The 12,261-nt window shown below is 39.8% G+C and overlaps 1 protein-coding gene across 1 annotated transcript; it reads left to right on the forward strand.

Annotated features, from left to right (window-relative positions):
• Positions 1 to 1,455: 1,455 nt before the first annotated feature.
• On the forward strand, positions 1,456 to 12,179 carry LOC130557098 (SAM pointed domain-containing Ets transcription factor). Its single transcript, XM_057338575.1, has 6 exons — positions 1,456 to 2,315; positions 7,945 to 8,383; positions 9,410 to 9,607; positions 9,703 to 9,750; positions 9,839 to 9,973; positions 11,191 to 12,179. Exons 2-6 carry the CDS (start codon positions 7,951 to 7,953, stop codon positions 11,367 to 11,369), a joined length of 993 nt encoding a protein of 330 aa, XP_057194558.1. The 5' UTR covers positions 1,456 to 2,315; positions 7,945 to 7,950; the 3' UTR covers positions 11,370 to 12,179.
• Positions 12,180 to 12,261: the final 82 nt, after the last annotated feature.

Consider the following 12,261-nt stretch of genomic DNA (forward strand, 5'->3'; position numbering starts at 1 on the left):
TCTGATCTTATCTAACTGTTTTCTTTCATGCCTTACATTCTTAGGCATATTTAATTCAAATCTATTCAAATTTATTCCTTTAGTGCTTTTCAAGATTTTGCATTGTGTGCAAAGCAGCTGTAGAGGAAACACACTGTCGAACAAACAGAGACATAAAACAAATGGCACTGAAATGAAAAAAAGGAAAAAATTATGAAATAAATGAGTTCTATTACCGTAAATGTTTATAAGCTGAACAATAGTTGGTTTATAAGTTGGCAATCCTTCGGGGAAAGTCGTACATTAGATGTGCCACAGAAACCGTTCAACACGAGCTTTCTTTCTCTGTTGTCATTACTGACTTGTAACAGATATCATTAGAGTACAAATATGAGCTATAAATAAACCCACAGCTTTATATTGCTGACGTTTAAAGCAGAAATAATGGAGAATGATGTGATGGGTTATGAATTGAAGGCGTGAAGTGAGCTCGTGCATGCTGATGAATGGCTCAACCGAACGCTCGGTGTCAGTAACCTTTCTGTTCACGAGCTGTTGTGTAGCGCATGAGAATGTTGTTTCAATGTAAGAGGGTGAAGAGAGCACATCTTAAATCCGTCGTCTTTCTAACTGCCATGCAAATGAACGCCCTCTGGGAAATGTTCTAGACAAACAAAAATACACCGGTGTCGAGTGCATGGAGAATAAACCTTTGTTCGACATTTCTCAGGTTTCCACATTCTCATCTTCTCAACTCTTCTCGCTCCTTATAGACTTTGAATTCATACTATTAGAAACTTAGAAGCTCTTGATGATTTGGGGAATTAATACCCTATATCTGACTGAAAAAATGGTATGTCGGCTTATAATTTATACCAAGATGCATTTATAACACCGCATGAAGTATTAGATTCGCTTTGCAGAAAATGACAATAATAGTCAATATTCTTATTCACTTGTTTTTTAAATGATAATTCTCTTATTTTCGAACAGTCTGTTTTGCAGTGTAAAGATATCCACGGGATGAGTCTTCAGGTCTGAGGTTTTCATTATATCATGAGCTGGAATAGCAGGTAAACTGATCATGTGACAGAATCTCTCTGTCGCCCTTTTTCAATTTTCAATAAGGTCTGTATTAAATGTGTGTGTGTGTGTGTGCGTGGTTTGCTTTGGTGTGTCTGTTTAACTGTGCAAACATGCGCCATACTGAGCGCTTACAGTCGTGCCATCAGAGCGCTGACGCAAGAGCGCAAACTCTCGCGCTCACATACACACATTTATCCAGAAATTCACCAGAGAAATACAGACCTATTTCTGGAAGTATAAGGATAACATTTCTTTCTGATGTTTTTTTAATGAGTCAAAATGTTTTTTTGAGAAGTCACAATTTCACTGTAGCACTCATAGTATTGGCATAGAATTCAACTTCTTTAATGAGATTTCATATTCACTTGAATACTTATGGACAGACATATTGCTTTTTTATTCAATAATTCTCTTATTCTTAATTTTCTTTTCAGATTTCTTTCTTTCTGTTTTTAATTTTTGCTTCTGTTTTTTAAAGTGTATAATTTAGATCAGCCGTACGAAGCAATGCATGCTTGTGTGTGTGATCCATAAAACACGAAACATTGAGAATAAGGAGAATTAAACAAATCAACGAGTCAAAGGTGTTCAGAATGTGATGAGTGAGGTCATCTTTATTTTCTTTAAACAAAATGTCATTTTTATAACTTTTCTGGTGAAATTGAAACACAGTTTCAGTGAGATTCGAAATGTTATGTAAGTGTCACGCGTTTCTAGTGAATTTCCATTTTCCATTTTTAAACAAGGAAATGCTCTAAAACCATATTTGACGTCCAACAATTTATTTGACTTTTTGATGTCCATCTCGACATTTATGAGACATTTTGACTCTTTTTCTGCAGGTGGGGGTTAGTGGTCCAGAGGCGTGCATGTCAAAAGCCTGGAGGCATAGAGCCCTGAGACAATGTTTGCTCAGCTTAATAAGGCCTGTATAAAAGTCAATGAAGCAGGCATTCCTTCACTTACTCTCACTTGAAGTCTTGTGCACACCCACATCACCCTCACACACACGCGTGCGCACACGCAGGCCAGAGGAAGGTTGTCACCAGCAGTGTTAGTCATCATTAGGTTTAGTAATGCAGCTTTGAACAATAGCACTTCATCACATCCACTCTTGTGTTAGATTTGACAGCGTCTTGATTCTGTAGGACCGACCGCAGGCCTCCAATCATCTTCACCTGTTCATCTGAGAGACCAACACAAACTTAAAGAAGAGACTCGCACCTGCAGCGCTCTCTTCACCTGGACAGGTAAGCCGAACCTTCATATGCATCCTCTGTCAAGAGATAAATCATCTGTTTTTAAGAAATAGTGTGTTTTGAGTTTGGAGACACTTAACTAATGTCAAAAGAGCTACAGGTTCATCATTAAATGCTTAAAATACGGGGATAGTTGGAACGAAAAAGCAGCCAATAAGAGTCCAGAATAGATACGACTTAGCCATGCAAGAGGGAATAGAGCTGTCATTTCTCGTGAAAACCCCATATGAAAACTAACCATGGTTTTACTCTAGTAAACCGGTTTTTTATTGGTAGTAATGATTCATTTCCCCAGGGAAGCTGAAACTGTGGTGTGTTTTTAGGTCAACACATAATTCTTATACTTGCATTTGTGTCATTCTAGTTGTGATGACGTGTAAACTGTAATAATTGAATAGCGTGTGTGTTTGTGAATGCAGTTGATGTGTTATGTTGTACATGAGAAGAGGCGGGTGTTTTATTTGGGTGTGCTGGACTCAGTGTTATCGTGAACATTGTTCTGATTAATTGAGGCCGATATGAGCGCACCTGTTCTCAAAGCGACATTACTCACCTGTGCTTCACATTCACAGACATTCGTGTCACCCAAAGATGAAAACTCTTAGATTCTCATCTGGCTTTCCCCCAGAAAAACCAACAAACCGCAAATGACTGTTTCTTTCTCCCTGAAGGAAAAGTGTAAGTGACTTTTACTGGCTGTTGTCCAGCTCCTTCCGAAGAAGGAAGAAAAGCTCAATCGCCAAAGGCAAATGTAAAGTTTCAATAGACTGCTCTAAGGCTAAAGAGACTATTGTGACTGAAATAAAGTCAAGAACGTTAAACACATAATGGATTTGTCGAGTTGACTGACAGCGCATGTCAATTATTCCTTAAAGACATACTCCAGTATCCCCAAAATTGACTGATTTCTATCATTTGTCACACATGTTGTGCATAAAAAAACCCCAAAAGATCTTTCTTCATACAATGAAAGTATAAAAAATCTATGGAAATTTCTAACCCGTTGTCTTGAGATGTAATTGGCATTTACACCTGCTGCAGAAACCAATGACATGTTGATTTAAAGGGACAGTACGTCTGAAAACGAAGAATTCTTTCATCGTGTATTCATTCTTGTGTCATTTTGAACCTGTATGACTTTTGTTTCTTCATCAGAACACCAAAGAAGATATTTTGAAGAATAGCCAAACAACACTGAAGCCAACTGACTTCCATTGTATGAACACAAAACCACTGGGACATTTCTCAAAATATCTTCTTTGGTGTTGTGATGACAGAATTTTTACTGTCCCTTTATGAGCATAGATTTCCTCGTGTGATTTGGCTTCAGAAGGCTTAGCGGTTTATGTTCTTTTGTCTTTGAAGAATAAAGTCGTTCAGGTTTGGAATGACGTGATGTTTGATTTCAGCAGTTTGGAGATTGACGTGTAGATAAGCCAATAGGAAATGAGCTTGAGAAAAGCTGGCACAAGTGCATCACACCTGCTGAATGAGATGTTGAGGAAGCAGTAAGAACGTTTGCTAAAGAGTCCCTGAACAATCACACACACCGTGAGGATTCTTTCACTTCTGTGTCGAACAGCTGAGATACTTGTGCTTGGAAAGAACTGACGAAAGAAAAACGCTTTCCTCTTAAACTGACGACTGCTACTCATGAAACAAATCAGTGAGCGTTACGCTTAAAACATGATGCGTGGTGTCAGGAAGAAGAATCTGTTGACTGTACTGTATACGGTTGTGATGGTTTCTTCTTTGACCTTGAAGGCCGGTCAGTGGCACTCCTGGCGATTCTTTAAGATTCAGCCAATGGTTCTTCAACACATCACTGGAAATCAGTCACATGGTCGGGAAACTCCACGCTAAACGCTTGTAATGATTGCCAAATATTTTATGTCCTCATGATGTGAACAAGCTGAGGATAAAGCAGATGTTCATGAGCTCAATGAAGCACAACGCTCATTAATAATTAATCTTTTCCCATAAAGCCACCAGAAAATAATCACACACTTTAAAAGGAAATTCTTCTTGTTTTGTTGGTAAATGAGATTCCCCAAAGTCTGTAAACTGCGACTGAAACTTTGTGAAACCAGCGGTTAGTTTAACTGCACCGTCACACCTGATCTACACCAGCGCATTGATATGAAAATGTCTCTTTATTTACCAGGAAAGAAAAACGTTGTTTTCTTGATTTTTTTACTTGGGCGTGAAGTGTGTAAGCAGAGAAGTTATTATTTGATGCTTATCTGTAACTGCCACAGTCATCGAGTCTCATATCTCAGTAAATGAGTTCATCAAACATCATGTGGGTTTTTTTTGTTGCATTAATAAATACAACTCTTAAAATTAAAGGTTGCGAACTGAGAGGAAGAGAACACTATAAGAGTGTAGAAATTGATGGGAGATGTGACTGTGTCCTGTCAAAATCTCGGATATTTGCTTTCGTGGCGATTCGGAGCAAATGGATAAGACATTGTTACGACTCTTTTAAACCCTAAAGACGGACGACCTGTAAGATTTCTGGGGTGTTTTTGTCTCAGTAGAAGGTAAATCTGAGAAGCCGGAGACTTTATTTAATCTCAACAGTCTACGAGAAACAGTTGAGACATTAAAGATTGATTTCTCATTTCTTTCCTCGATCACTGACCGCTCTTCTTTCTTTGACCGTGAGAGGCCGATGTTGAATGCAGTTGACCTGGCCAACGGTGCGTCTCTTCACCCTTCCAAAATGAATTCTGGAGTCTTTAACCAAACTCATTTAAGGCTCAGTCATGGGTTTAATCCCTGTTTGCATCTGCTGTCCACAGTCAATATGACTAAATGTGCCTGTCTAATGGGTTTATGGCAAGCTGTTACGAGCAGACTGGACACCGGCTTACAGACGGAAACTAAGCCCCTCACACATGAATCAAACCTCCATCTTTGCTCTGGAATAATGGGTGGGGGGGAGTGAAAGCAGCAGGGGGGCGGAGAATGAAAACAAGGATTCTTAAAGAAGGATAACTTCATTTCCTTTAGCGTTTACCCCACCAGAGCTTCAAAGCCGTCCCGGGCCTCCGTTTGTGTACACGTACAGAGAATGAGAGACAAATGGTTTCAACTTTGACCTTTCATTCCATGCCCGCGTCCTCAGCGCCAGCATCGCAGGATAGTCATAAATGTGATGTTTTTACTTTGGTAATAATACTAATGTCATTTCCTCTGCTGGGTGTGGAGCCATCACACACTTTTATGAATGAATGTACAAACAGAGACTCTCAGAGAACATGTGGCAGACACCAGATTCTGTACACAAGCCCAAATGTTTCTTATTCTCCATCTGACGATTATGGGCACATATTTACTTATGATATGAACAGATGACATTACCCAACAAATACCCACACTGACCTGTGCATTTATGGATGGTTTATGGCATAACAACACGTACAAAATACTGAAGACTTACCGAAGAAGAGTGCAAGGTGGTAAAAAACTGGAAATTGGGTGGTCACAGATGAGATCTCCTTAACATCTCATTTAATGGAGAGCAAACAGAGTCTCAGATGTTTCTCCTGAGAAAAAGAGTCACAAATGTCTCAGAGTTTGAGAAGAGATGTCAACAGTGTGTCAAACTGAGTTCAGATTTGTCAAGTCTGCAATCAAAAGTTGATATTATTGAAGATCTCAATATCAACTCAAACATTTCCAGATTATTTGACCTCTAGAATCTACATTCATTTACATCTCCATAGTCCTCACGTGTCTTCGTTTGTTTCTCTTTTTATTTCTCCTGAGAGATTTTAAGAAAAGTTGATATTTAAATGAAACTCAACTGAGAACTCCATCAAATCTCTAGAGTTCATGATGTTGTATCAAAGGTCTGAAATGGTCTGGTAATCATTTCTAAAAGTAATTGAACATTTTAATCCCTGTTGAAAAAACCAGCATATGCTGGTTAGGTAGGTTTTGAAGCATGGTAGCTGGTCCTGAGCTGGTTTAAGATGGTCCTAAACCAGCTCATGACCATCTTAAACCAGCACAGACCATCTCAAACCAGCGCATGACCATCTTAAACCAGCACAAACCATCTTAAACCAGCACAAACCATCTTAAACCAGCACAAACCAGCATGCTTCAAAACCTACCTAATCAGCATATGCTGTTTTTTTCAACAGAGTATGCTTCTAAATGAAAAGCTGTAGAGTGAATAAACGCTGTAAATGTCATCTTTATACAGTATTTGTTCGATGATCTTCTTTAATCACGAAAGACCTGCAAACAGCACTTTGCACTTTCACAGATGCAGTTATGAATATTCAACATGTCGACACAAAGCAGCACGCTGCACGACACTTCACCGACTGTCTGTAATGTAAACCTAATGATTTATGAGGCTTGTTTCTGTCTGTCGTTCCTCAGTGGCCTCGGGACATTACAGAGACCGACCGTTTAATATTACACGGCCTGTTCTTAACCTACTAAATCATTCAGGAGATAATCATATCAGCGTAGTTCTTCCCCAGAGGACCATCGCTCGCAGGTTTCTCTTTCACAGCTCTGGAGATTTGATGGAGATCTGTTGTGTTTCATTCGAGTATCAACTTAGTCTCAGATGTTTCTCCTCAAAATAAAAAAAAGCGTCTGGAGGTGTAAATGAATGTGGATTCTAGAGGTGAAATCATTTGGATGTGATGAGAAATGTTTGAGTTGATGTTGAGATCTTCAACAAGATTGACTTTTGATTGCAGACGAGACAAATCTGAGCTCAGTTTGACACACTGTTGACATCTCTAATGAGACACACATTTCAGACTCGTTTTCTCAGGAGAAACATCTGAGACGCACATGAGATTCATTTGTCCTCCATTTAATTTAATGAATGTCTAGGAGAAATAACTGAGATATTAAAGATATAAACTCAGGATAAAACAAGCAAAACATCTCATCATGTTCCTGAGCGTGTGGGACTTTTGCCCTGGAGACCCTCGACACGTGACTTTAAATGTTTGACTTTTTGGAGGAGCAAACACCCGTCACAGTGTCTTTATAGAATGGGATTATGTCAATTTCACTTCAGTTTCCTCAGAAATCTTTCTGGTTAAACACATTTATTTATTAGATTTATCTCTGAAAGTCTACTTGTGTAACGGGAGTCTGTTGAGGTATACGTCTGCCTCCGGGCACTACCGACATGCTCGCGACTCATCTAAAGCATCTTTAACTCCGTCTTCAGTTTGATTAAAAACTCCCGCTGTCACAGGAGACAAGAGACTCACATCGGCACCTTAAAAGCCGACCTCAAAATCACCGATGTCACTCGCCATTCTGTGCAGATGACCCAGAAGTAAACGATTCAGTCAAATCCATTTGGCTTCCCCCATGCTGAACGCTCTTTTTCTTCCCGATGCTCATTTCGGAGCGTCCCGGGACTCTTAAAGACCCCAACGTCGTCACACAGACTCACAGTTTTCTTGGAATAGCTCGAGGTGGTTGTGTCGTTGGCGATGCGAGCGACAGAACTCTTGTGTAGGACAGCTTGTTTTTACTAACAAAGTCAAAGGAATCGATCGACTTATTCGTTTTTCTTGATTTTCTCTGATAATATTGTGGTGTGTGATGTTCATTTCTTCATCTTCTGCAGGAGACGATGGCCAGTCCCGTTCGAATCCAGACGGACAGTTCACGCTCCATCGCCGGCTTCCCCGAGAGCCCGCTGTCTTTCCTCAAGCGTGAGGATGGAATAGTGCAGACGTCAGACATGCTGGACCACAAACCTCGTCCAGACGCCTCAGACCGTGGACATCCAGGACTCTATCTGTCCTGCTTTGATATGTTGTTTACAGAAGACACCACGTGGCTGGTGAGGCTGTCGGATTCGTGCGGGCCGGCGGGCGGCGTGCCCAGACTGGAACCCGAACAGTGTCCTGTGATTGACAGCCCGGGTCTGGGAACATCTCCTCTGTCTCCTACACTCGAGGAACAGGTGGAAGAGAGATCTCTGGAGCAGGTGCAGAGTCTGGTGGTGGGAGAAGTTCTGAAGGACATCGAGACGGCTTGTAAACTTCTCAACATCACACCGGGTGAGATATTTGCTTCTGGAAGTCTTTCTCAGATATTTCTCCCAAAATGTCACGAATGTGTCCGTCATTAGAGTTTGAGAAGAGATCTGAGCTGAGCTCAGATTTGTCTCGTCTGCAATCAAAAGTCAATCTGATTGAAGATCTCGATATCAACTCAAACATGTCACATCACATTTACTCAAATCCAGATGATTTCACCTCTTCAATCGACACCTCCAGACTCTTCATGTGTCTTCAACAATTTTGCTCTCATTTGTTTCTCTTGAGAGAAGTTGATACATCAAATAGAAGAGCAATTTTCTTCTGAGTCACGACATTACAACATCACAGAGATGATAAAGTCAGAAATTTATGCAAAATATGATTAATGAAATATTACGGTGCGTTGTAACATGGTTTGTCACATCTCGTCAGGAAAACAAAAGAGGTCGATAGTACAGTGACACATATTCAAATGTCATAGTTCATCGCTCATCGTTCGCACTCCATGTGAGACAGCTTTGAGTTATTATTGAGCCGTGCAAACACGCATAATGAAACTGTTAGAAAAGGCATTGAGTGAAGAAAGCCCGAGGGCAGCTGAAAGTAAATCCACCAGGATCTGTGTAATCCTCCCAGTTTCACTGACTGGATGTGAGCTTTGTTCCGCTGTCTTTCCTTCGGGACATATAAGCCCCTCCCATCACCACAACAATCATCAACCCGTCCTACCAAAACACAACACATCCAACATTTCATTCACTGCGGTTTAAAGATCAACATCGCTGCTCTTGAATTCAAATCATCAGTGAATTTCAGGACGTACTGCTGTTGATTTCGTGGTGTCGTGCCATAAGGAACGGCTTTAAAAGTTCACACCGCCTTGTGTAAACACCCGTCCCGCGTGTTTGCTTTCTCCAAAAGCGCTCTCCTCAGCTAACTTTCTGTAAGACGTTTGAAAACATTTGGAGACTGTCCAAACAAAACCCAATCCCGGCGGCCTGGAAGGACAGTTTGACTCACTCCTCCTCCTTTCTGACGTTTCAGATCCGATGGAGTGGAATTGTGGGAATGTTCAGAAGTGGTTGCTATGGACCGAGCATCTCTACCGGCTTCCGCAGGTGGGCAAAGCTTTCCAAGACCTGGACGGCAAAGATTTGTGTTCCATGAGCGAGGAAGACTTCCGTCTGCGCTCGCCGCAGTGCAGCGAAACCTTACACGCCCATCTGGAGATATGGAAATCAGGTAGACGCCAAAAACATGTGTTTGACAACATTCCCATTAGCATCTCTAACTGGATTTCTAAACATGATTGCGTTTTGTTTTCTTCGTGTCATCAGCTGCCTGGATGAAGGAGAGATGTGCGGTCGGAGAGACCAGGATGAGAGGTACAGCACGCGCTGTACATCTGCAAACACTCTTCTAACTTGACCACGCTATTACCATAACCACTGATGTAATGATGTGATCCCACAGAAACAGAGGAGCTGTGGTCTGAGGCGGATTCATCTTGTTCTGGTCAACCCATTCATCTGTGGCAGTTCCTCAGAGAACTTCTCCTCAAACCTCAAAGTTACGGCCGCTGTATACGCTGGCTTAATAAAGAGAAAGGTGAGAACACAACCTCCAGTCCACCTACAAATCACTTCACCTTCATTTGATTAACTACAGTTCAAGTACATTTGAAGTATAGTTCAGTTAACACTATTAATACATTAAGGTACCCTTTATAAATGTGTTCATTAATGATTAAAAAGTCATTTACAAATGCATTATAAAGCAGTTATAACTGCATGAATAAAAAGGGGGATTGTAACGAAATAGAAAAGAAAATGATAAGAAAAACATCTTAACACCCCACAGTGTCCAGTCTGACGGCCTATATCGCAAACAGCATCAAGATAATAGTGAATCTGCTTTCGAGTCAAATAAATAATGAATACATACATTTATTAAGCATTTATAACATGTGAGTAAAAAACGGCTCACTATTGGCAGGTACTTCGTTAGAATCCCTCTTTTTATTCATACAACCTGCAACAACTGCTTTATAATGCATTTGTAAATGACTTATTAATCATTAATGAACACATTTATAAATGCTTTATAAAGGGTACCTTAATGTAAAGTGTTACCATAGTTCAGATAGTAAGTAAACGAATATCAGTGTACTTTTCAATACTATTACTGCTAAACTGGCCCACTTTTTGGTTTATAAAAGTATACCTTTAAGTGTAAGAGTAGTGCATTTTCAAATTACAAATGTGTTTTTCCTTTCTACTGTAACTAGTGAGTGAACTTACATTCTTACATACTTGCATTTTTAGTTGATGAAAGTACACTTTGAAGTATACACGCATGAAACTTTCTGTGCTTCAAATATTCTTGTACGTTTTCTTTAAATGAACTAAACGTCATACTTATAGTTAACTCTTTACATATTATTTTGCACTTTATTTTTTATACTTGAAATAAGCCTTTAAGTATCCTTAAGATCTGTTTTATTTACGCTGAACTATTCCACCTCAAAGCTAAACTTGATCTATATAAACTTAAATGTATTGAATGAAAAACATTATTTAATAGACTACTAAATCAACAGAGTAAACACGACTGTAGATCAAGTACACTTAGAGTACTTCATTTTACTTTTACAGAGTTGATCTAAATCAAAGAATCTAAGTATAGAGCGTGGAATCATCCAGGCCGAATAATTTCGTGTTTTATTAAAAGTGTTTATTTTTAGTATTCACTGTGTGCTGCTGTCTTGTTAGTGAAGGTTGTCTTCTGTGACGTCATCATGGAAATACTCTGGTGTTTTCACACAGGAATCTTTAAAATCGAGGACTCGGCTCACGTGGCTCGTCTCTGGGGTCTGAGGAAGAACCGTCCGGCTATGAACTATGACAAACTCAGTCGTTCCATACGCCAGTACTATAAAAAGGGCATCATCCGCAAACCAGATGTCTCTCAAAGACTCGTCTATCAGTTTGTTCATCCGGTTTAGGAGATGAGACGACGGCCTCTGAACTGACAAACCTTCAACATTTCATTCAATCTTTATTAAAGACACCAAGAGAACTTTAGGATGTCTATCATTTTCTAAACATCAAGTGTGCTTGATTTAAAATACTTTAACACGTGTTACAGGTGTGTCGGCTCTTATCTGTTACTTTAAGACGATTCTGTCACATCATTTATGATGTTTAATAAGAGTGATCAGGTGAAAAATAAGAAAGGTTCTTGGGTATGTTCGAGAAAGCAGAAGAGAAGATCACTCGCAGCGTCTGCCTGTTTGTCAACACTACAGAGGGTGGAACCTTCATTCAAATATTGTTTCTCTTTGCACCTTTATGTACATTCAGGACGTTCACATGAGCGTGTGAATATGTTTGAGCAAACCTTCTTTACCCAGCCCATGATCTGCTGTGGAAAACCTTCCCGTTCGTCTTAATCTCCGGCCTGTGCCCAGCAAACATCACTGTTTTTCTCGGTTTGTGAGTTATTGTACAGCAAAGCTTTTAACTCCGCCAATGTTAATTCAGCTTTAACTGAAATGATGAATGTTCACCTTTACACACACACACAACGCTTAAGATACGTCATACGTGACGCCCGTGAAATGATGATAATTGATGTCCTGCAACAAGTCAAATATCAGTCTGTACGTTTCTCCTGTTTTTTGCGGTTCTCTTGTGAGGAAATTTCAGTAACAATTTCACTCTTTTATTACAGATCAGAATAATTGTACGTGTTCATTCTGTTGTGCTCAGACAGTTCTGAATTCATTTATTAAAAAAATCTTTATTTGTTGTTATGTATCGTCTGTTTCACTTGGCTTTAGTAAACTTGAGTTAAATGACCAATATTTTAAACCTCACCCCAGTAAATATTAAATT

The sequence above is a fragment of the Triplophysa rosa genome, linkage group LG7, assembly GCF_024868665.1.
Source record: "Triplophysa rosa linkage group LG7, Trosa_1v2, whole genome shotgun sequence".
NCBI lineage: Eukaryota > Metazoa > Chordata > Actinopteri > Cypriniformes > Nemacheilidae > Triplophysa > Triplophysa rosa.